Source organism: Rhineura floridana, chromosome 2, assembly GCF_030035675.1.
Source record: "Rhineura floridana isolate rRhiFlo1 chromosome 2, rRhiFlo1.hap2, whole genome shotgun sequence".
Taxonomy (NCBI): domain Eukaryota; kingdom Metazoa; phylum Chordata; class Lepidosauria; order Squamata; family Rhineuridae; genus Rhineura; species Rhineura floridana.
Window position 1 is genome coordinate 84649101 of NC_084481.1, and position 26048 is coordinate 84675148.

The window sequence follows — 26048 nt, forward strand, 5'->3', positions numbered from 1 at the left end:
GCTGTTCAGAGCAGGCATGTTATCCTAGAAATTCAACAGAGGAAAGCTGTGAGGACAAGTTGAACCTACTTGCCAACAACTTGCTTGGCATGCAAGCAGGTGGCCTGTGCTAACCAGTTTGAGTAGACAAAGAAAATGTCAAATCATTTCTTAACAAAGCAGCATGGTAAGGTTGCAACTGAGGTCCACAAAAATCTTCCTATGTAGTATCCAGCAATGAAAATAGCATTCTGTTGTTGTTATGTGCCTTCAAGTCGATTACGACTTATGGCGACCCTATGAATCAGCGACCTCCAAGAGCATCTGTCATGAACCACCCTGCTCAGATCTTGTAAGTTCAGGTCTGTGGCTTCCTTTATGGAATCAATCCATCTCTTGTGTGGCCTTCCTCTTTTTCTACTCCCTGCTGTTTTTCCCAGCATTATGGTCTTTTCTAGTGAATCATGTCTTCTCATGATGTGTCCAAAGTATGATAACCTCAGTTTCATCATTTTAGCTTCTAGTGACAGTTCTGGTTTAATTTGTTCTAACACCTAATTATTTGTCTTTTTTGCAGTCCATGGTATCCGCAAAGCTCTCCTCCAACACCACATTTCAAATGAGTTGATTTTTCTCTTATCTGCTTTTTTCACTGTCCAACTTTCACATCCATACATAGAGATCGGGAATACCATGGTCTGAATGATCCTGATGTTGGTGTTCAGTGATACATCTTTGCATTTGAGGACCTTTTCTAGTTCTGTCATAGCTGCCCTCCCCAATCCTAGCCTTCTTCTGATTTCTTGACTATTGTCTCCATTTTGGTTAATGGCTGTGCCGAGGTATTGGTAATCCTTGACAAGTTCAATGTCTTCTTTGTCAACTTTAAAGTTACATAAAACTTCTGTTGTCATTACTTTAGTCTTGACATTCAGCTGTAATCCTGCTTTTATGCGTTCCTCTTTAACTTTCATCAGCATTCGTTTCAAATCATTACTGGTTTCTGCTAAGAGTATGGTATCGTCTGCATATCTTAAATTATTGATGTTTCTCCCTCCAATTTTCACACCTCCTACATCTTGGTCCAATCCCACTTTCCGTATGATATATTCTGCGTACAGATTAAACAAATAGGGTGATAAAATACAACCCTGTCTCACACCTTTTCCAATGGGGAACCAATCGGTTTCTCCATATTCTGCCCTTACAGTAGCCTCTTGTGCAGAGTATAGGTTGCACATCAGGACAATCAGATGCTGTGGCACCCCTATTTCTTTTAAAGCATTCCATAGTTTTTCATGATCTACACAGTCGAAGGCTTTGCTGTAATCTATAAAGCACAGGGTGATTTTCTTCTGAAATTCCTTGGTCCGTTCCATTATCCAACGTATGCTTGCGATATGATCTCTGGTGCCTCTTTCCTTTCTAAATCCAGCTTGGACGTCTGGCATTTCTCACTCCATATATGGTAAGAGCCTTTGTTGTAGAATCTTGAGCATTACTTTACTTGCATGGGATATTAAGGCAATAGTTCGGTAATTACTGCATTCCCTGGGATCCCCTTTCTTTGGAATTGGGATATCTATTGAACGCTTCCAGTCTGTGGGCCATTGTTTAGTTTTCCATATTTCTTGACAAATTTTTGTCAACATTTGGACAGATTCAGTCTCAGTAGCTTGTAGCAACTCTATTGGTATGCCATCTATTCCTGGTGATTTGTTTCTTCCAAGAATTTTAAGAGCAGCTTTCACCTCACATTCTAAAATTTCTGGTTCTTCATCATACGGTTCCTCCGTGAATGAATCTGTCATCCTTGCATCTCTTTTGTAGAGTTCTTCAGTGTATTGCTTCCATTTTCCTTTCATTTCATCTCGGTCAGGCAGTGTGTTCCCCTGTTGATTATTCAACATCCCTACTCGTGGTTTAAATTTCCCTTTCATTTCTCTAATCTTTTGGAATAGGGCTATTGTTCTTCCCATTTTGTTGTCCTTTTCTATTTCTACACAATAACTATTCTAGTAACAAATTAATTGGTTCACCCGATATCAGCATTACTGTAAACTTCCCAGGATATAAATGAAAATAATAAAGGTTATACCCTGATCTTAACTTCATATTTGGTGATGAAAGTTAAACAGTGGAAATTCTACACCAATTTTTCCCAACATATCAGCACTGATTTGCAGAGTTTGATTTCTGTGTTGCATAAAAAATGCAAACTGTATCCTTCAATATCACTTCTCCATTTTCAGTCCAGTCATCTATAAATTTAAAAAGCACTCCTTTTTTTTTTTTTAGTGAAGCATTAATTTTTACAGGGACTTATTTTAGAGCTGCTCTCTATGTAGGCTTCAGTTTAATTGCACAAATAGACCTGAAAGAATGGCTACCTGAGAGATATTTTTGCAGAGCAAGACCAAGACAGGGTCAGATGAAGTGAACAGAGTACTGTGGGTTTTCAAATTCAAAGGGAACTTAATTAGTTGTTGTCTGAACTCCCTTTACAACACAGATTGCAAACCACTTCTGCATTGGAAAAATCAACTGATTTTAAAAGCAGCTTCTTTAAAATAGCTGCAATAGCTCTCTGAACTCTTCAATGAACAAAATGTTTAATAAAAACAACCGTTCATCTACATGTCTCAGTGTGTTTTAAAAACCGATTAATTCAAATGTAAGAATATCATTTTAATTTGCAAGGCATTTGAGTATAGCAGCAAAGAAGGCCTTTTGACAATGTTAATTTACCCTAAAATAATTCATTTGCAATTTTAGGATCAAATCAGATGCAAACATGTTTATACATGTTTATAGTTTAATGGACAAGCCCATTTTAAATAAAGTACAGGAGTAGAAGGGGTTAGCTTTTCATGTTAGGAGGAGTGTGGGAAGGAAAAAATTAAATCCACCTGTCCTATGCTGCTGCACTTCACAGCTTTAAGATCCCCCCCCCCCCGCTGGCTGATTTACACTGCTGGAGTTGAACTGAGGGGAATGGCTTAAAGCAGGAGACCACCATAAGGTAAAATGGAGAGGGAGGATTTTCACTACTTCCCCAACACTCTCTTTTTTGTACACAAAATTAACCACTCCACCCCTGGTTTATAAGTGAATGGGTAAGCCCACGTTTAATAATACACACATCTGGTTTGTCCCTTAGAAAGCAGTCCTCTCTAATATATACAAAATAAATAGTTGGGAGGAATGGGTAATGGGTGGATGAGAATCAGATTATATTTAACACAATACAATTTAAAACACTGTGCCTTTTTGTCAAAATATGAGCGACATGTTCAGGATCATGTACAAGACCTAAATACAGATATAGGTACGAACTACACAACTAAATCGTTTTTATGGGTGTTTAGATATACAATACACATTTAAATCGATATAAACATGAATAATTTTCCAATTTTGGATATATTGGTAATAAGAAATCTCCGAGTTCCTCAGATGCAATCAAAATGAATAACATTTTATATCAATTGTACACACTCCTATGCAACAAACATTGAAGTATCTTATTAGAGACAGATACCGTGTGTATTCTTCTTGAAGCTTATTAGGATCGCTTACAAAAAACTTGACTCTGAAGTTCAAACTGTGAGGAGATCCTCCTAAAAGTAACCAAAACAGCTTATTAGATTTTTATACATTTAAATAATTATTTTTCATAATTTAATAAATATTTCTATTCAAATTAGATAAAAATATTTTTGCTCACTCTTTAACTGCTTCCTGATTGGCTTGTTTGGATCTACCCACCTCTGAGGGAAAGAAAAGATTACCTCATTATGTGTTTTTCCAAAGTAATAAAAAGCATTCTCATCTCTCTTAACAAAACAATGCTATAACAAATGTATACATGTACGTTTTTTCTCTGTCTCAATTGCTAGATACAAAGCACGTTTTTCCTTGATGACTACCCAAGGAGGCTCTTTGGCACCTGTTCTGAGACTCTGAAGATTTTTATAGACTACTATTTAGAGTGCTACAGATTTTTGGGTGGTCCACCCAATAACAGTGAAGATACTCCTGTAATCCTTGCATAAAACCACTTTAAAGGCCAATCTGCCACATAACCATAAAAAAAGCAGTTGAACTCTGGAGGGAGCATATAAAATAAGCCTATGAAAGGCAAGATCATTTCAGATGTTACACCTAATTATAACCCCTTTAAAAAGAAATCCCATTTATCTAATTACTTGTTTGAGGCATTGTTCTTCTACTCCAAAATATCACTATTTTTCCCTACCAATTTCTGGATTTAAAAAAGTACAGTTTTCTTTTGGAGGTGCTTTAGTTTGAAGCACTCACAAGGTGACAAAGGAAAACTGAGCTGTTTCCAGGGAAACTTTTAATATATTCTATTGCTAAGTATTAACATATTTTGGCATATACATATAGACGTGACAAACACTAATTCCAAAGGGGAAAGGGAGCAGGGACATGGAAAATATTCCTGTTAAAACCCTACCTTATGTGGCATGGTAATAAACAAGACTAAAACTGCAGGCCAGGAAGAAAGGAGACATAAGAAATCTGGTTCCTACCAAGTGCAATGGCAACCTTGAGTGTTGAAAAGAATCAGACTAAAGTCAGCTAGCAGGGCTGTAGTCTGCAGCCCTCAGGGAATTTCATATAACACAGAGAATCTTGATAGCCTCAGCTTTCCTTAAAAAATAATAAAAAAGCTTTCCTAACACTATGGGTGGAACAGATAAGATTGAAAATGCACTGTATCTGCAAATAGGGTAAAAGGTATGTCTTCTGCAGGGTGTTTGGGAACCCATATGCAATAGAAATCGGGGACATGCCTTTCCCTATAATGAAAGCATTAGCACCTAGTCGTCTTGGGCAGCTGCCAGGGTCCCAGTGTGCCTGATGCTATCGATGTGCCGCATGCTGCTTAAAGCATTGCTGCTGCCCACTACTGCCAGGTAAGACCGAAAGGGCCCACCACCTGCAGAGGAGACTCACCAGAGCACACTTTGCCCAGGGCCCTTTCAATTCTGGGATCAGCCCTACTTTTACCACCACCACCAATTTCCAATTTACAGTAGGGCCCCACTCATACAGCAGGTTACGTTCCGGACCCCCGCTGTAAAGCGAAACCCGCTGTAAAGCGGATCCCATTGACTAACATTGACCAAAATGGTGCCCGACAGCAAAAAAAAAACACTGTAAAAGTGGAACAAGCGCTGTAAGAGTGGGGCCTTTCTGCAATTGACAACCGCTGCATTAGCGGAACGCTGTAAAGCGAAGCACTGTAAAGCGGGGCCCTACTGTAATCCTTTCAGCTGACATTAACCTCCCTGGAATGTAACACAGCTGCCACAGGACTATAAGAACAATGCTAGAATATAATCAGTTGTCAGATACTTATTTGTTTATTTATTTTACTTATCAAAATTAATATACCGTTTGAATGTAAAAAAAACTAAGCAGTTTACAAAAAATTATCGATAAAACACTTAAGAACAAGTAATCAAAAACAATTAAAATACCAACAGACTAAAAAGATTAAAACACATCAGTATCTGCTTGTCCGGATAGGCTTGGCTAAACAAAAAGGTTTTAATCAGGCACCAAAAAGAATACAGTGAATATTCCTGCCTAAGGTCAATTTCACCTCAATGCTGCATTTTACTTCTTATGGTACACAATTTGGGTCTTGTACTATGCAAAATAAATGCATGAAGCCAACAACGTTTGGTATTTTTCTAATTTTTTTTTGTTTTAACTCTAGAAATCTCATCACACATATTGTTTTAACTTGAGCATGATTCTCTTAACTCTGACTTAATGGGGCAAAACTACATTCAAAACTGCAAAAACAGTACATTTACATATTTAACATTTACATAATATGATGTATTAGTAAAGTGTTCAAAAAAACTTGCTATTTATCCTACTAAGTCAACTGGAGGAGAGGACGCCTGCTTTGATATCAACTGCTTTTAATCAGCCTTGATTTTTTTTTTTAATAAGTGCCTCTAATGCCCTGGGCTCCTTTTTGAGGAAAGGATTGATATAAATTTAATATTAAATAATAAATAATGTGGTCATTCAACTTGGCAATACTGTATGACATTATGTGCATATCATCTTATATTACTAAGTACTTTGCAAGTGAATAAGAACCTAAAAACACAAGAACAGCCTGCTGAATCAGGCCAGTGGCCCATTTAGTCCACCATCCTGTTCTCACAGTGGCCAACCAAACACCATGGGAAGCCCGCCAGCAGGGCCTGAGTGCCTCTCCTGCAGTTTCCAGCAACTGGTATTCAGAAGGATGCTGCCTCTGACTATGGAGGCAGAGCATAGTCATCATCGCTAGTAGCCATGCCTTATCCTCCATGAATTTGTCTAATCCTCTTTGAAAGTCGTCCAAGTTGGTGGCCATCACTGCCTCTTGTGGGAGCAAATCCCATTGGTTTAACTATGCACTGTGTGAAGTGCTTTCTTTTGTCTGTTCTAAATCTTCCAACATTCAGCTTCATTGAAGGTCCATGAGTTCTAGTGTTATGAGGGAGAAAAACTTTATCCACATTCTCCATGCTATGCATCATTTTATGTTTCTATCATGTCACCTCTTATTCTCCTTTTCTCTAAAGTAAAAAGCCCCAAATACTGCAACCTTCACTCATAGGAGAGATGCTCCATCCCCTTGATCATTTTGGTTGCCCTTTTCAGAACCTTTTCTAGCTCTACAATATCCTTTCTGAGGTGAGGCGACCAAAATGATACACTTTTCAATACCTTTCTTAAAAATCCCTAACACTGAATTTTCCTTTTTCCACAGCCCTTTTCGCACAATGGGTCAACATCTTCACTGAGCTATCCATGACAATCTCAAGGTCTCATTCCCGGTCAGTTCCTGCCAGTTTAAATCCCATGAGCATATATGTGAAATGGACCATTGGTCTCACCTGAAGGATGATTTTCATAGGAGGAATGCCATCAAGCGGGTAACATAGCCCCACCTATCGTCCGAAGGCAAGAATGTTTTTGAAGTCAAGACTAGGGGCGTCAGGCCCCTCCCACTCTCCAGTTCATTCGCAGCGAGTCGAAAGAGAGAAATCTAAAAATGCAGGAGAAACGGCCAACAGGCCTACCAGCAAAGACATAACACAATAGCAATAATTATAATAGTATGACTCTAACATAGCTATATAACAGTAATATCAGTCTTGACTTCATTAGAAAGTCTTAATATACTAGCGTAACATGAATATATAAAAACCCCAGAAAAATATCTAGGCATCCTCCAACTGGGAGGGTCGTAATGGCATTCTTCCTATGAAAATCACCCTTCAGGTGAGACCAATGGTCCATTTTCCATAGGAGGAATGCCATCAAGCGGGATGTACCAAAGCAGCCCATAACAGGGAGGGACCACCCACATCCTAATCATCATTAAGAACCTGTTACAAAACTCGCCTGCCAAAAGAGGCATCGGCCGAGGCATACCGATCTATTTTGTAATGCCTTATAAACGAATTGGGGTAGACCAAACAGCAGCTCTACAAATATCAGCAACAGGTGCGTTGGTAGCAAAAACAGCCGTAGTAGCCGCTGACCTAGTGGAATTAGCTGTTATACTAGCTGGGACTGGAAGCTTAAGAAACTCATAAGCTAAGGCAATACATGCCCACAACCAGCGGGATAAGGTGGAATTAGCTACTTTATGCCCCATAGAACGTAGATTAAAGGATACAAATAAAGACTCTGTGGATTAACGGATACAAATAAAGACTCTGATCGTCGTATATACTGGGTCTTAGACAGGTAGGTCTTGAGAGCCCTCCGAACATCCAACGAATGCCAAGCCTTCTCTAGAGGATGAGTAGGATTCGGACAAAATGAAAGAAGCACAATGTCCTGGTTGCAATGGAAACTGAATTGACCTTGGGACGGAAGGAAGGATCAGTTATCAGCACAACAGAGTCCTTGTGAAAGACACAGAGATGGCGGGCAGAAGACAATGTGCCCAGTTCCGAAACTCGTCTTGCCGAGGTGATCGTGAGCAGAAACAGGACCTTGAATGACAACAGACGTAAAGGCACAGTCCTAAGGGGCTCGAACGGAGGGCGTTGTAAAGCCTGTAGGACCTTTGACAGACTCCATGAGGGAAAACGGTGGACTACAGCCGGTGAGCGAAACGCGGTTCCCCTCGGAAAATGTTTGATGAACGGGGGCGAGGCAATAGGAGCACCAGAGGAGGACACTGGAAGAATGGACGACAGAGTAGTCTAAGTCCCATCAGGAGGCCCCTATGAAGGAATTGTAGTATCTGTTGTATTGTGGCCTGGGAAGGGTCAAGGTGTTGGGACCGACACCACCTGTAAAATGCCACCCAAGTATGTTGGTATATACGAGTAGTGGATGGTCTTCTCGAGGCCAACATAATGTCAATAACAGCATCAGAAAGGCCAGCAGCCCTTAAATGTCCCCGTTCAAAAGCCACGCTGTTAGGTTGAGCCAAGTGGGGTCGTGATGCCATACTGGGCCCTGGGATAAGAGGTCTGGCCTGACCTGGAGCGTCCAAGGGTCCGTCACTGACATGGCGAGGATCTCCAAGAACCATGGTCGACGGGGCCAGTATGAGGCTATCAGAGCCAGTTTGGCCCTCTCGCGTCTCGCCTTTCTCAAAGTTCTGGCTAACAGTGGTATTGGAGGAAAGGCGTACAAGAGGCCATGTGGCCACGGTAGCGATAGGGCATCCACCGCTTCTGCTGTCGTATCCAGGTATCGAGCAAAGTACCTGGGGAGCTGACAATTGCGACTGGCGGCAAATAGATCAACTGAGAAAACGCCGAACCGACACTGGAGAAGATGGGAAATGGTCAGATGAAGTTTCCATTCTCTCGGACAGACCTGTTGTCTGCTGAGTCAGTCTGCTGTCACCTTCCAAATTCCTCTGAAATGTTCTGCCTTTAGGGATCGTGGATGTTGCTCTGCCCAGTCGAAGATGAGGGAAGCTAGGTTCTGCAGAGGACGGGACCTGGTCCCCCCTAGTGTGTTTAAATGAGATTTGGCACACGTGTTGTCCGTTCGAATGAGAACATGGACCAAGTGGAACAGAGACTGAAAATGGAGCAGAGCTAAGTGGACAGCCTTCAGTTCTAGCCAATTGATACACTGAGTCTGCTCTGCTGTGTTCCAAACCCCCTGAACGAACTGAGAGTTGCAGTGGGCTCCCCAGCCGAGGAGACTGACATCTGTAGTGATAACAGTCCTGCGGGGTTCTCTGAACGGAGTGCCCTGGGTGAGATGTTGGACCCTCGTCCACCAGCGGAATGAAAGACGCAGTGCAGGTCTCAGGGAAATTGCTCAATGGTTTGACGTGGCAATGTCCTACTGAAAACGTTAGCAAAGCCCACTGGAGCTGGCGCGTATGAGCTCGAGCCCATGGCGGACACCAACATTCTGAGAGCCCTGGCCAGAAGCATGACATCTGCGGTTGTGTGGTGCATCAGAGACCGTGCGATGTCTGTGATAGCATTTATACGGTCTGGAGACAGGAACACTGTCGCCTGTCAGGTGTCCAATATCGCCCCTAGATGTTGTAGGCGTTGGGTTGGTTGGAGATGGCTTTTGTCGAAATTGACTAGCTGGCCATAGGCCTGCAGGACATGGAGCTTGAGCGTTAGATGGCGATGATCCAACTCCTTGGAACTCGCCCTTAGTAAGAGATCATCCAAGTAACGGACCCCTTGAAGCCGGAGGTAAGCCACTAGTATGAGTAGCTAGTATGGTAAATACTCTCGGGGCAGAGGAGAGACCGAACGGCATCGCTTGATATTGAAAATGCTATGCAAATAGTCACATGGAGATACTCTTCCTTTAGGTCGATAGAAGCCAGGAAGTCTCCTTCTTGAAGGCTGTCTCTGCCTGGAAAACGTCTGTTTCTCCCCTGGAGGGCCAGAAACCATAGTTTCAGAAATCGCTGCCTCGTCCTCCGGGCCGCGTTCCTTGAAAGGGCATGGCCGTGCCATACGAGGAGAAATGTCTGAAAGGCCTGCGATCTGCGTTCCGGACAGTGGCTAAGACAGGCTTACAAGCATCGTTGGGGTCCACAAGCACTGCCTTTAGGGCTTCCTCACTGAAGAGTAATGATCCGGAATAAGGTGCCCATGATAGATTAACTCTGGCTATAGAGTCAGCTTGCCAGTGACGAAGACAGAGGGTCCACCGAGCAACTACTTGTGCTGCCATAGCTCGTGCTCCCAGTTGATTTGCGTCCAAGGTGGCATCAGCTACAAACGCCGCTGTCTTGCGCAATTTTATCAGTGATCTCCTCAGAGATAAAGGATCGGGATTAGCATCCTCTAAAAGGTCATCCAACCACATCATCGCTGCCCTAGAGAAGATAGAAGCTGATGCAGAGGCTCGCATGGAAAAGGCGGTGGCCTCATGATTCTTGCGTAAGGCAAAGTCCAGCCTGCGCTCAGTGGCATCCTTAGATGGGAATCTCCTTCTCTCGGCAAAAGGGATCTAGAGACTAGACTCGAAATCGGCTCGTCTATGCCAGGAACGGCCAGTCTACTGGTAAAGTCCGGGGCCAGAGAGTAAAGTCTGTCAGCAAGTGCGTTAAAGCGGCGAGATTGTAACGGGTGAGACCATTCGTCCTTGGCCAGTTCAGCGATGGGATCTGGCACAGGAAGGTAGTGCTCTGCCGGGGCGGGCGATTTCAAGACCCTGGCCCCTTTAATATCGGGAGCGGCAACTGCCGGTTGTGTAGTTTGGAGACCAAGGGTGTTCAATACTCTGCGAGCAAGAGGCTGATAATCTGAGGCATCAAACAGGTGATAAGATGTATCCTCCCCATGTTCTGAATGATCACTCCATTCGTCTCCTTCGGCTTGCACAGCAAATGGTAACTCCTCCCCACAAGAAACGTCATCAATAAATCTGCCTCTGGCAATGTCAAAAGGATTTGGGGAGCATGATGGATTAGGCTCATTGCATACATATTGGTCCATACTGTGCTGAGGTATGGCGGGGACTTGCGGTGACTGTGTTTGAGTGAAACACGACAGCATGCCTTGTAGTTGTGATATGAACTCATGAGACAGCTGCAGCCCCGGCGAAGTAGAAGGTTGCTCTTGTAGATGTGGCTCAGCAGGCTGTGACGATGAATAAGGCCTAGGAGGTAGCTGTGGCTGGAAAGATGTTTAATTTTGGCAACGGCTTTAGCGTGCTTATGCTCAGACACTGGTACGGAGATGTAGCGCACCCTCTTGGTTGATCCAAGGCTGCATATATGCTTAGTTTTGGCGACCGCTTTGCCGTGCTTGTGCTTGGTTGCCTTAGACTGTTTAGGCTTGGTTGCCTGAGCTGTCGCTGGCTGTTCCGCCATCATATATTCCAAAGGGGTTCAGCACACGGCTGCGGGTGGGGCAGAATGTACAGACCCAAACAGGCTCAGTACACGGCCACGGATGGGGCAGAATGCACTGGCTCAGATGGCGAGGTGGCAGAATATACCGAATTAACAGGGTTGGTACACGGCCACGGATGGGGCAGAATGTACAGTTCAAACAGGTTTTGTATAGTATCAACAGCCTTGGTACACGGCCACGAGTGGGGCAGAATGTACAGTTCAAACAGGTTTTGTATAGTAGCAACAGCCTTGGTACACGGCCACGAGTGGGGCAGAATGTACAGTTCAAACAGGTTTTGTATAGTATCAACAGCCTTAGTACACGGCCACGAGTGGGGCAGAATGTACAGTTTAAACAGGTTTTGTATAGTATCAACAGCCTTTGTACACGGCCATGGATGGAGCAGAATGTACAGTCCAAACAGCTTTGTATAGTATCAACAGACTTTGTACACGGTCACGAATGGGGCAGAATGTACAGTTCAATCAGCCTAGTGCACAGCCAGTGCAGTAGCAATAGTCTTGATGAAACAGTCACAGATTGTACTGGTTCAGATAGTTGCAGTAAACAAATAGTTGCCAGAGCCAGCAGCAGTAGCAGATTTAATAAAGGAACCTGTGAAGAACTATAGGATCCTATCTGCAACACACACACAAAGGGTATATCACGGTGTGGGAGTTGACTGAAAGCCTGGGCTCTGCTATCCACAGCCCTTGAAATAGAGACCCCCCTTTGCAGTACTGAATAGGTTTAACAGAAAGAGTGGGAAAAGAGGGACAAACAAAATGGCGCCCATGAAAAAAGCGGGAAAATTGGCCAATCAGAAGGGCTTGGGGTGATGAAGAAGCAATGGCGGTCCCCGGGGAGCACCAGCGAGCCGAAAAATTGGCCTCCAAAAATAAAAAAAACGCTCTGGAGCCGCGGGGCTCAGAAGCGCGATCGCGGCTATAAAAGCCAGGAAAGAGAGTCTGCCACGGAGGCAAGACGGCCAGCAAAATCCCCTAGTAATTGGGCAGAGTTAGGGACACTGGTAGTAATCCGCAGCCGAAGACTGCTAGCGACCGTCGCAGCGAGATTTAAACTGCCACAGAACAAGCCGGGGGAGGCGGGGCAGTCCAGCCAGAAAGGGAAGGAACGCAGCCGCAAGCTCCTGGGGTGAGCTTGCGAACGCCAACTGAGGCCGGGAGAACCACAGCCGCGGTCTCCCAAAATTGCCATTTGAGTAGGCAGGGAGCTGCAGCCGCAAGCTCCCTAACAAGACCGCTAATTAGAGCCACTCAACGTAGGAACGAGAGCTGCAGCCGCAGGCTCCTGGAGGGGAGGTTTTAAAAAAGCCGTCTCAGAGAAAAGCCGCAGCCATAACCGGGAGGGCAGCAAGCGAGGCACTGAGAGGCACAGGAGCCGCAACAGCGGGCTCCTGAAATATGGGAAAGGCCGTGAAGGCACGAGAAAAAACGGCGGAGCAGAGCAAGGAGCTGCAGCCACAAGCTCCTGGGTGGAAAACTGGATCCGCCGCCACAGAGGAGAGAGCCGCAGTACAACCGTCTCTCTAAAGCGCCGTTGGGCAACTTACTGGGAAAAAACACAGGAAGGAGACCCCTCCAAAATATTTAAACAAGACAAGACAGGGAAGGGAACGAACGGAACAAACACACAAATCTCCCACCCTGTCACACAAAACACAGAAAAAGCAAAAGACTTTTCCTAGAAGCTACGCTATCACTGATTTCAAACTTGTTCGGTATGAAGGCAAGAATGAACTGGTGAGTGGGAGGGGCCTGACACCTCTAGTCTTGACTTCAAAAACATTCTTGCCTTCGGACGATAGGTGGGGCTATGTTACCCGCTTGATGGCATTCCTCCTATGGAAAATTAAGAGTTTTTGCTCCAAGATGCATAACTTTACAGTTATTTACCCTGAACTGTATTTGCCATTACTCAATTTGGAGAGGTCCTTTTGGAGCTCTTCGTAATCCCTTTTTGCTTTGGAAACCCTGAACAATTTAGTATCATCAACAAACTTGGCAACCTCACTGCTCACTCTAAACTCTATATCGTTTATGAAAAAATTACAGGTTCCAATACCAATATTGAGGGACTCCACTTTCTACATCTCTCTGTTGGAAGAATTGTCCATTTATTCCTACTTTACTTCTGTTTCCTAGCAAATTCCTCATCCACAAGAGGACCTCTCCTTTTATTCAATAACTGCTAAGCCTACTTAGGAGCCTTTGATGAGATACCTTGCCGAAGGTTTTTTTTTAAAGTCCAAGGACACTATGTTGACTGAGTGACCTCTGTCTATATGGTTTTTGACACTCTCAAAGAACTCTAACAATTAGTGAGATGGGATTTATACACCACACAGCTATCCTACAAATGGCTGCTACAACATCAGCCTCTCCCTTATTGAATTAAACTTAGTTAATTAAGTGTCTAGGAGTGTAAATTTACAATTTCAACTTGAAGAGAACAGCTAAGAGGAATTTGTTTAGAAAGCTGACACAGCTTACCGGGTTATCAGTAGAATCATCAGCCAATTGTAAACCAAAATAGTCTCTCTCTGTCAGATCAAGATGCTTGAAAACTACATCCAACAAAACTTGTCCTTGATCATGTTTCTGTAGGAGGAAAAGTGTGAATGAAAATGTTTCCAAATGAGAGCAAAATTTAAATCACCAACAAAGCACGATACTTGCCTCTAACCATTCTCCATCCTAGCAAAGTAATTTTAATACATGCAGTGGAGGAACAGAGGTCTCAAAGCTACTGCCAAAAAAGATTAAGACTTTTAAAATTAACACTTTATTGTCTTTAATCTGGAAATCTGTGTTCAAGCTTTCAAGCCATGGGTCAAGTGGTTATGTGTTTGACTGGGCCTGGGAGACCACCACTGGGTCATGATACTCACTAGGTAACCTTATCCCAGTCACTCTCTCTCAGCCTAACCTATTTCACAGGGTTGTTGTGTAAACAAGATTGCAGGGAAAGAGACTATTAGATCATCTTGAGCTCCTAGGCGGAAAGGTGGGATATAAATGTAATATTTAATAAATACTGGCAGTTTTCTATGGTTTAAGCTCAAAGACATCTACCCTATTATCCAAGAAAGTTTTATGAGCTTTATAAGAGGACTGCAATTTAGGAAGAGCGGCTAACAGATTGATTTTGAAGCCTGACATTTATCCAAACCAAAACAGGCATATGATCACAATAGATATGCATATTGAAACAAGCATGGATTTTTCTTCTAATTCTGGAACATGTTATATTTTTGTTGCACAGGCTTAATCTACCTTGTCTTATGTGGCTGCAAACTCAGTGAAGCAAGGAGCTTTCAAGGCAAGCAATTGTGAAAAAGGTTGACTGAAGTTTTATCAATCATAGCATCTGAAAGGAGGGCACCTTATTGAATTTCTTGATGACATTAAGGTTAAAGGACCACATTCGCATACAATTTATCTTGTCAGCTACTCAATGACCAAGAATACATACAGAAGGGGGCAGTTATTACGTCTAGTTTAAAAAAAACATGTATTTTCCAAAATATTTTTAACATATCTTCATTTGCAAAGTATAACTGAATGTGATAGCAAAGTTAGCCTTGTTCAAATGACTGCATGTTCCTTTATGTCTCAAATTCAGATGTCACATCTACCTCCATTAAATTACAATGCAGCCTTGCAACCATAAAAATGCTCAGCAAGTCTGCCCCTGCCCATAACACTTTGGTAATGTTTCTTCCTCCTATACTCATAGGTTTTCTTCTTAACCACTCCTTTGTTTCCTTCATGCATTCCAGACTCTGTGCTTCCTTTCACACTACCTTGCATGCTTTGGCCTGTTGGCCAAGTTACTTACACAGAACTTCCTTTCTGGGCACAATATATGCTGAAGACCAACTAGCTGATGAAGCATTTTACATGAAAGAGCAATTACACAATACCTTTTTCTCTTCCCACTCGGCTACCTTTTATTTTAGGGGTCTGAAAAGTGTCCTAAGTAGCCTTTTAGCATTTGGTTTTCACAAATCCCTGTGATTTCTATAGCCTGTTCATTATAAACAGATTCACTATTTGGACAACCATTTTGATAAAACTCTCAAGATTCATACCTCTCCACTGTAAAACTAATCATTGGCCCAAATCAGTCACAAGCTGCCTCCAGTCAGCAAAGATCAAGGTCATCTCTGTAGGTTTATTACTAACAGACAGGTTAAATTATTGGCTTCTGCTGGCATACTCATAAAGTTTAACATATTTGTGAAGCAACCTTGAAATACACATGAATCCAGCACTCAGGAAAAAAAATATCAGAATAGTTTCTCCATTTGATTCTTAACATAAGGAGCATAAATAAAAACGTTAATGTTGAGTTATTTATAGCTATTTATGCCTTTGCTTTGAATCTATTCAACACGATTGTAATCATAAGAATGAGGTATTACAGCTGCAAGCATATGTGAACTTATCTGGGTGTAAGCCCTGTTGAATACAGTGGAACTTGCTTCTCAATAAATCTGCATAGACCTGAACTGCAAATGTCTTTTTAAAAAAGGGTTTGGGGGCAGTGTCAGAAGGAGTTAGTTTTAATTTCTAAAATGTGACAAATGTACAAATATTTTAAAAAACAATATTCAAATTCTTATTTTAGTTTAATATCCAACTGTATTTGGGCCCTATCATATTTAATTAAGCAAGGGACCATTTCCAGGGTATAACAAGAGAAAGTTAGCAACTTTGGAAAAAAACATTTTTAGCTTTATTACTTGTTGCAAAGGTTCCTATTAAAATAATGTGTTGTGACAAGTCTTTAAACACTAGGTACATGAAGAGGAGGTATACAGCACCAGCACTCACCCAAGGTGAATTCCCCATATTCTCCTCAGGCCATCTGTCACTGAGAAGCCATTCCTGAAAACCAGCAGGCCTTCAGGAAAGGTATGGGATGGAGATGGAGCATGTGTATGTGAGAGAGAGAATATTGCTTTTGGATGGCAGTCTTTCTATCCAAAAAGGGTTCCTTCCATTAGTAAGTTCAATTGGGTTCAATGGGACTTCCTCCCAGGTAAGTGTGCATTGGATTGCAGCCTTAGTAACCAATTATAGTTGACATTCATCCTTTTAATCCACATACACTTCTCAGAGATTTTACACAGTATTGGGATGTGCCAAAATTAAATCACAACTCTTTCTTAGACTAGTCCATATGTACAAATTACTCAAATTTTTATGTTACTATAAAGAAGAGATATTCAAGCTGTCACTGCACACATCTTCACTCAGCACAGATGTGCAAATTTCCCCTTTGCATGTTACCAAAGAAGCAAAACTCACTTGCACTTCATTTCTGGAGAGATTCTGATTTTATATGTGAAGATAAAATAACTGTTTCATTTTGTTGCACAACTCCTGACATACTAAACAAATAAAAAATGAGCTGTCATATACATTTAACATGCCCCTCACATAAAAGACTGATGTAGGCAGCTTTGAGCAGCAGCAGTGGAAAGAAACAATGGCCCAATCTGCATATAATGGTAAGCCATTAACTACCTATACTGCGTTTCTCCTCCCTACTAGTGTACAGAGGAAACAAACAATAATCCCTGTTTTAGCATTATGTCAAAACCAGGAATTGTGGTTTGTTTTGCTCCTATGAAACACAACCAGTAAGCCAAAAACAACAAACCATGATCAGTAAGCAAAGAACAAATCTTGGCTACAGGTTATGTTTTGTTGGGAGCAAAGCACACCACGATCCCTGGTTCAGGCATAACTCTAAGACAGGGATTGTGGTTTGTTTCCTGCCAGTGCAAGCAGGAAAATAAGAAACAGGCATAATTGGGCTCATGCATGGTAAGTCATATGAACAGAGCCGCTTAAGAAAGCAGCATGGTGCAGCTAGATTGGTAAATGGGGACAAAAGGAAAGGAAGAGGGGCAGGATTGTTGACAACTAATAGGCCAGAAAGCATCTTTCAATACACCATATTAGGACCATGACCACCAGTTTAAACCAGTATGACTTCCATTTGTGAATGTGGCAACATTGTAAACTAGTTGTTCCAAATAAAATTAATTAAGCACAGGCTTTTTAGAAAGCTCCCTTAAATACATACTGACAGTGTGGAAGAAATCCACACATCCATTGGAAAAATCAAGAGAGATATTCATGCTCTCCCTCTGAATCTTAAAATCCCCTTGTCCCAAATACTCCTTATGACAGCCTCAATGAAAGTAAAAACAAGACCATCTAAATACTTACTATTTATATAGTGAGAGGAACAAAGTACTTAATTTTATACAATTATTCACATACAGTATATCAGCAACATTACCTTCCCCATATTGAAAATGCAGTCCGAGGATAAGCAGTAATGGCTTGCCTAAGGCCATTCCACAAATTTGTGGCTGAACTGCAATTTAAATTAGGGACAGTTCATACCTACTCACTATTTCATCACATTAAAATACTAAAAACAAACATACTGATTCTTTAACAATAAAATGTACACTGAAGTATTATTTATTTCAGCAAGCTCAGAGTCTTTGACAACTCATCTTAATTGCTAACAGTATTTTAGCAGATCTCAATAAGGGTAAAACAGACAAGAAAGTCCATGTCTGAAAATCAGATTTCAATCAGCTTTAATACTGTATTTAATTATATAATATTTTTTATTTATGACCATGGTAATGTAAGTAAATAGTTGGCTAATATATAATATTGGTTAAACAATATGCGAAATCAAACGCATGCCTTCTGAAGCCTAGAACTTGACCATGAGGCAATCCTAGATAAGATACAAGTTTCCCAAAACATTGTACTTACGTTAACTCTAAAAGCTTGTACAGTATTATCCAGAAGAAGAATATTGCAGACCACCTCTGTATGCTGTCTGTCTCGTGCCAGCTCAGATGCTCGTACATTGTAGGTTCTGCCAGCAGGCAATCGGAAACGTGCGGTCATTACTGTCCACACAACGTCTTGGGGGGGGAGGAACAAAGATAATTAAGAATTTAGAAGTTGGATTTAATAAGAAAATCTAATCTCAGTTATTACATTAAATATATTCTATTTAGAGTTACAGAATACATAAATTCTTCCTTTCATTTTGAGCAAACTTCTGCCATCCTTAAGCTCCAACTTTAATTTGACCCTTTTTATTTAGGAAAGAACAATACAAAAACTTGATCTCACAGCCATAATTATATACATTTACTCACTAAGATCATTCTTAACTTATTTTTTTAATAATTTTTATTATAAAATTATTTACAAGATTTATTTTTTACAGTCTAGAGAATTGGGTGCTAGTTTTGTAAAAAAAGATGCAAATGTTGTGGAAGTAAAGGCAGGCTAAATTAAACAAAGCACAGATATGGGTCACTGGACAATCTGTGTAGAATCTTTAGTTGTTCTTCAATGTGTGACTGAGGGGCCCACTTCTTACGTGACAAGGGTAGTATAAAATCCAAGAATCCACATGATAAAGGATCTTTGCTGATGCTTTAAACAAGTATCTCACTACCCATGGTGAAGTCGGGCCAGCAGAGCATCTTTGAGGGAGCTGTTAACAATGCCATGGAGACTGTATGAAAGCACATGTTGAATTGTTACCATGTGTTATGGCAACTGCATATAGCTGTATGAAATTTTTTTTGGTGACAATCTTCCTACATTAACATATGAAGCGATCTGAAGATATAAATTACCCTTTTTAAAATTTTGTATGTTATAATACTTTATATTTCTTGACTGTCACAGCATTTAAGTTCAGAGACTCAGCAAGATAGAGCATTAAGGAAGAATCAGCCTATGTACCTGGTCTATCTACCTGGAAACAACAGGACAAACATCAGTTCAGATTATTCATATTTTCTCTGTAAAACACACATGATCAGTGGCTTCACTACGATTTAAATCTTGGAAGTTTGTTTTCTGCACCGTGTTAAAAAGCAGCAACATATTTATTTAATTAATTTATATCCTGCCATTCCTCCGAAAAGGAGCCTAGCACTTTGGGGATATATTAAACTCAGACCATCTTGAGGCAAGCTTACTAGACATAATAGGCTTGATCTTTGAATCATTTGTACATATGGACTGATCTAAAAAATTGTTTTCAGGAGCACATATCCATGAAAAATTAATATCACATGAAAAAACAATCCTATAATTAAGATATTTAGACATTTAAGATACACAGTATTAAAGCATCAGAAGAGCAAGATTGTTCAAATACATTTGATTGCTTCTTAAGTATATGAAGGGAAATGCACAAGCTTTCAAATCAAAGTCAGATTTTCATGAGATGGTCTTCCTAGTTTATTATGGACAAAATAATGTACACAGACTGACTTTTTGGATTGTTTTAGGCAGGGCTGTGGAGTCGGTATGCCAAACTTTCGACTCTGACTCTGACTCTTCTATTTTTCTACTGTCCAACTCCAACTCCTTCATAAATGGCAAGTGTATATTAACTAGTAATAACAAATTTACTGTAGTAAAATGGTAGCACAAGGCATTTCATCACCACCATGTAAATCAGGCTAGACTGATAGAACATAAAATATATTTATTTGATTAAAATTTCTGAACAAGAAAACTTTCCTAATTTCCTATGAAAGTTTTTATTTTGAAGCCGGAGTCGGTACATTTCTACCGACTCCGACTCCACCCAAAATTGCTTCTGACTCCGACTCCAACTCCACAACTCCGACTCTGACTCCACAACGCTGGTTTTAGGCAGCAACGTTTAAGCAGCAACAACTACATCAATGGACTTCCTTCAAACATCTTCTGTACTTCATTAATTAGAACAACAACTTTATAGCACCTTCACGGTTTAAGACAGATAATGAAGGATGTTAACTCACTGCAAAAGAAAGTGATTCATGGCAATTACAATTGTGTACTTAAATTAATACAGTATGAAAACCACTCCACACTTTATTATTTTCCCCAAGTCAATAATGTCCGTAAAGGAAAATTAATGCGTGAAGCAATCTTAAATGTCAGCACCTCCATTTTTTAAAGTTAGACCTTTGACATCAAATACTTAAACCTGTGATTTATGAAGTGGCCTTTCTAAAGACATGGATTTTACCCAGATTTCCAACTACTATGGAGAAAAAGATCCAACCATGCCTAGGATTTCTTTTGCAAACTTACAGGGCCCAGTTTGTCAAATAACTGCTTTATTATAGCATGTAGGCTTATTAAAAGTGAGGAAGACAGAAAACTAACTGAACATGATAAACATGGAAAGATAATGCCTGTTAGTGCATACGTAAGTCTGGTCTTTTTGGTACATTAAACACAATCCAAGTAAGCTTGAACTCAAATTTACAGTTTTATAGTGTTGAAAGAGTAAACTGCTTTGAGTAAAAAAAAACTTGCAGAAATGCAGGTTATGTTAAATCTATAAACAATATAAATATAAACATAAGCAAAGCTTACCATGCTAGTTTAAGATTAATCTTTAAAATTAAACAAAATATTTTAAGTCAACAGTCAAAAGCAGGGCTGTGGAGTCGGAATCAGAGTCGTGGAGTCAGAAGCAATTTTGGGTGGAGTCGGAGGTGGAAGAAATGTTCTGACTCCGACTTCAAAATAAATTTTGATTGACAAATTTTTAAAAATATAAAATCAAAATGTCAAAGAAGTTTCCCATGAAGTCAGCTGTAGTTGAGCATTTCACTATAACTCAAGATGGAAAACATTTTGTGTGTCAGTGTATGACACAGGACCCAGATGAAGACAAATGCTGTGATGCCAAGATCAGAGCATATTCAGGCAGCGATAAAAATGCTCCTATGAGAGCTTCCAATTTAAAAAGACATTTACAGTCCTTTCTAGGGCTGTGGAGTTGGAAGCAATTTTGGGTGGAGTTGGAGTCGGACAGTAGAAAAATAGAGGAGTTGGAGTCGGAGTCGAAGGTTTGGCATACCAACTCCACACAGCCCTAGTCAAAAGTAGATCAAAGGTTTTACATAGCAGATCAAAGTTTTTGCTCTGGTTAAGTGCATTATTTGCTTTCCTGAAAGAACTTTCACTAAAGATTCACCAATACCCCAGCAAGTTAAATGAAGATGAAGCTAAAAGAATGTCTGTGCAACTGAGACTGGGTTTTACTCCCTGCTAATTATAGATTAAGGGTGAGGACCAAAGTACCACAGCAGTAGTTAAACATGCACAACAGGTCTTCAGGTTTGTGTTGCTCAAGGAACAGTCTCCCATATCAAATGGGAAACCATTTCACGTAAACTAAGAAATTTTGTGATGTGGCACGTGGATCTGTTGTTCAAAGAAGAAAAAGATACACTGCAGATAACTAGAGCAGTTTTTTAGATCTATACTTATGCCTATCTAAATAAATAAGATTAGCAAGGTGTAAAACAGCAGCCTTGGGTTTCTATGTACCCTGCATGTATTAAGTACCCCCAAATGCACTTGCTGAAAGCTATTTTCTCCTAATTTCAGAAATACTAGCAGAAAACTCATATATTTAGAAGTTCTGTTTTGGCTTGTTTAATACAGCCCAAAACTAAATTATCTCATACACATTTTAATTATGCTTTTAACACACTCTTTCTTACACACACAGATGCATCACTTTTTCTTGTACATAAATAAAAGTAAATACTCAGCAAGCTGGCAGGGAACTATAGCCCCTTTGAAATTCAGCAGAATTATTTTCTCTTCATGGACCTGCAAGATAGCAGTTTAAAGGCCAAGAGCTGATTCTTTTTTCCAGATCACAACACTTGAGTGATCACAAAGTCAGCAGGAGCAAAGTTTACTACATGGAGCTAGAATATTTTGTACAGCAACTTCCATTTGCCTGGTGCTATGTAGCGGTATACAAATAAGGAATAAAGGATGCACTGCATTAAACGCCAGTGCTCTGCAACCAATTTGTACCTTCTATTCCTGCTATATTTAATTTTGTACATAAGAAAATGCTCACTCCACTCCATTTTCAACTGCTTTTTATTTTATAGTTGTATTTTTGTTATTTTTATGTCAAGTTATGTTCTTAGCAACCCAAAAAACATTTGTATAAGGAAACAGTATATACTGTAAATAAATAAATGCTGTGTCAGAGAGGACTAGAATACTGATGTCCCAGCTACATAAATGGAAACATCTTACATATACACATGCAATGAACATCATGAACTTGGACCTGTATGTAATTCATTTGAATGTGTAGTGTCTGATATACCAAAACGTGTTGTTTTCTTATTGAGTTAAAAGTTATGGAGCACACAGGCTATGGATTTGAATATATTACAATAAGTTTTCATGAAGTATCTTGCACACTAACTACCATTTGCCAAAATATATATGATTTTCAGTCATGACTACCTTCCAACATGGTCCCATGAATCTGAGCTAAAAAAAACCTCCGTCCCTCCCTCTCCCCCCTCCCCCCCCACGTTTGAATGACCTTTCCTAGACTAGTGGTACCACAGACAAAGAAAAATACTATGCCTAATTATACTTTTATAAAGCCACTTAAGGGGTAAAAACACAAGTTACCACAGCTAAGGCTGTATTTGTAATGCATATGTTGCTCTGGATGGTATTCAACTAAGTCATGCTCACAGCATATCCACTGGAATGAATGAACCTAAGTTTGTCTTGTATATTAACTTCAATGGGTCTACTCTGAGTAGGACTACCACTGAATACCACCTACCCTCTGCCTACATTGTGGCATATGCATCTTGCAACATGCATGAAGCTGTCAAGCACTTGCTTTACAAGCCAAGTAGTCCTGGAGTCACATCAGGCAGTGGTGTAAATAGCACTAGGCTGACATGGGAAGGCCTTGCCTTTAACTGTTGCCAACCTCCCATCCTCCTCCTGGGCCTATTTGCAATGGATAAAACTGTTACTCTCGCGAGCTGAAAGATCACCCTTCCAATCATTTTCCACACAAGAGAAAAGAAAACATATAATAAATAATTGTCAAATGGAAGCTATTTAGTGCCATGGGGCCTCTGACCCATTTGATCAGGAAGCAAGAACAATTCTAGTTGCTCCATTTACACTGTAGAGATCAGACACAGTGACAGAACAGAAGAGGCAGACACACATTAGGAAGGTTATGAGTCACTGGTGTGCTTTCTAGGGATGCTGAAAAGTGAGAGCACAATACACCAGAAATCTGCCTTTACTGGGACTGAGCCAGTGAGCATGTTTTTTTAGTTTTATTTAAAATATTTCTAGCCTGCTTTTAATTACAAAAAAACACATCCCAAACTGGGTTATATCCACAGTAAGTTAAAGCCATCACATACCAACAACGAGAAAGACAGACAGATGTTAGAAACACACTAAGATGTCATAATAAGGTGGATCTTACTGAGCCATTTGTTTTGGTACTCTATCATCCATAACTTAAGTTTACTCGACATTTTATCTCATCCTATTTTCTTAGCATACTTTGAATCCATACTGAAGCAGTAGTCAAATATCTATGGAAGTTATGATCAGCCCACCCTTGCCTTGCATGAATCTCCATGTGTACACAATTGACTGATGTGCACCAGTTTTGTTATTTTTAGAAACATCGTAACAGTAGTCAAACTGTTTGTACAACGAAGGATTGTATCAAGCTACCCCATTTTCAAAGGCACTGCCCAGACCTACTGTAGACACTTTTACTTAAATATTTGCAAAGTAATCTAGACATGTAAAACTCAAATTATGTAGGCTTGAGCCATGCAATCTGTAAACCTGGACCTTGCCATTATGTAAACCATTCACTGCATTACTTCTTATTATGACTCTTGGAGGTTTTATACTTCTCCCTCACATACACTACAGCATATCTTTCCCTCAAAGATATAAAATACATGCAGATAAGGTTACATGGGCAGGCAGAAGTACAATGAAGAAACGAAAATGCAGATGATGACTGATCATGCTCAAAGTCCTTTTGGTACCACTACATTTATGTCTTTCTGCTGATACACACTACAGGGTTAATCTTCCAAAATTACTCCTGCTAAGAAAGTTTGTTTTGACTTTGACTGCCTAGTTTATGAACTCTTAAGGACTTTACATTGCTGTGAAAGGACCTTGAAATGCCAACGTTGAATTTTTAAAATAGCTAGTTCAATGCTTCCTATATACAGCCCTGCTCTCCTCACACCAACTGCAATCACAGATAAAAAGGGAAATTATGACTGCAGAGGCATCATCATTTTATTCATTTTCAATGACAAATATATTGTGTACAACAACAGATGTTTTGATAACTATCAAAGCAGAAACCCCCAAAAACTAAGTTTTGTGGTACTGGCACTGCAGATATTAAGTAAACTAATGCCATTAGCTTGAAACAAGAAATAGAATGCCATCCATCCTCAAAACAGTTTAAGCTGCTGGCACCCTGTTTGCAGAGTATTACTATCTTACCTACTTGCTAAAAGAGATTAGAGAAGCATTTATAGTTTGCGAAGTAGCAAGCGTGCAAAGGAAAGGCTCCCCCTTTGGGTGTTCACTAATGGTGTACGCCAATTCAGACAAATCTGGAATTACAAGGAAGCAGGGTGCCTCAAAGGGTTGTCAGAGGTGAGGTAGGATCTCTACAAAGCGACACAAATTGAAGGACACCTGAACCACTTTGTGATGCCTTGTTGACCAAGATGTAAAAACAAAATATTGCAGACAGTGAAAGTGAAAGAAATCCCTCTAAGCTTACCATAACAATATGGAGGGATGACTGAGGAAGGGAGAGTAAACACCACCAAAGTGAAAAGGCACAGAAAGCTCCATTGTGACAGGTCAAGGTTATAATCGGAGGGAAGGATCTTACCTGGAAACAGAAGGATAATTCCGTAGTGACCAACCTAACATTTCTAACCTTCTTCACACGTTTTGTGTTTCAGCTAATATTATTTGAACTCCAATTAACATTAAACTATGTGCTTGTTAACAGGATTTATCTTCCCTAAAAAAATAAATCATGAAGTATGCCACAGGTAGTTCACATATTTCCTTTATTTTATTTTAAAAGATGTGACAAACGTAATGGTTTTGCAACCTGAAGAATGTATATGTAACTTAGACAATTGGATTCTCTGAAAGTATGAATAAAAAAATAAATTCCATTGGCAGCAATATACATAAATAGCTAATGTTTCATGGGCAACTGTCAAACTTATGGTAATGTTTATTGGTAACTGTGGAAAAAAGGGTTTTTCAGCAAATGACCTGTGATCAGTGTAACATGTGACAATTCAATGACAGCCACCAACAAACAAATGCTTCCCCAAGCAAGACCTTGTGCATATGTCACACTTTACTATGCATTCACAAGTTGCAGGTCAGCATCAAGTCCATGTGGGAATGTGTAAAGCCCATGGCTCTGGCAACACCCTAATTATTTGTTTCTTTTCAATCCAACATTTATCATCATTTTCAGGGAAGATAAATGTCACAGAAGTCCTTTTTTAAAAGAAGATTTAATGTTAATTATCTAACAAATTTTCACAACAAATTTTCTTTTCAATTTCCATGTCTCAAACTTAACAATAACTGAGGCTACAATCCAATACACACTTACTTGGGAGTAAGCCCCACTGAGCGCAATGAAGCTTACTTCTGAGTAGACATGAATTAGACTTTACTGATAGGTGCCACAATGGATGCTTCT

The 26048-nt window shown here is 40.3% G+C and overlaps 1 protein-coding gene across 3 annotated transcripts in view; it reads right to left on the reverse strand.

Annotated features, from left to right (window-relative positions):
- PTPN4 (protein tyrosine phosphatase non-receptor type 4) overlaps positions 1 to 26048 on the reverse strand; it is a 172556-nt gene that overhangs the window by 106798 nt on the left and 39710 nt on the right. For all 3 annotated transcript variants that reach the window (XM_061609187.1, XM_061609185.1, XM_061609186.1), the window contains exons 2-5: positions 18206 to 18360; positions 13886 to 13993; positions 3707 to 3749; positions 3521 to 3599 (exon numbers count right to left, since the gene is read on the reverse strand). In XM_061609187.1, the coding sequence (XP_061465171.1) occupies positions 3521 to 3599; positions 3707 to 3749; positions 13886 to 13993; positions 18206 to 18343 (368 nt within the window). In that variant the 5' untranslated portion in view covers positions 18344 to 18360. The remainder of the gene's footprint in view (positions 1 to 3520; positions 3600 to 3706; positions 3750 to 13885; positions 13994 to 18205; positions 18361 to 26048) is intronic.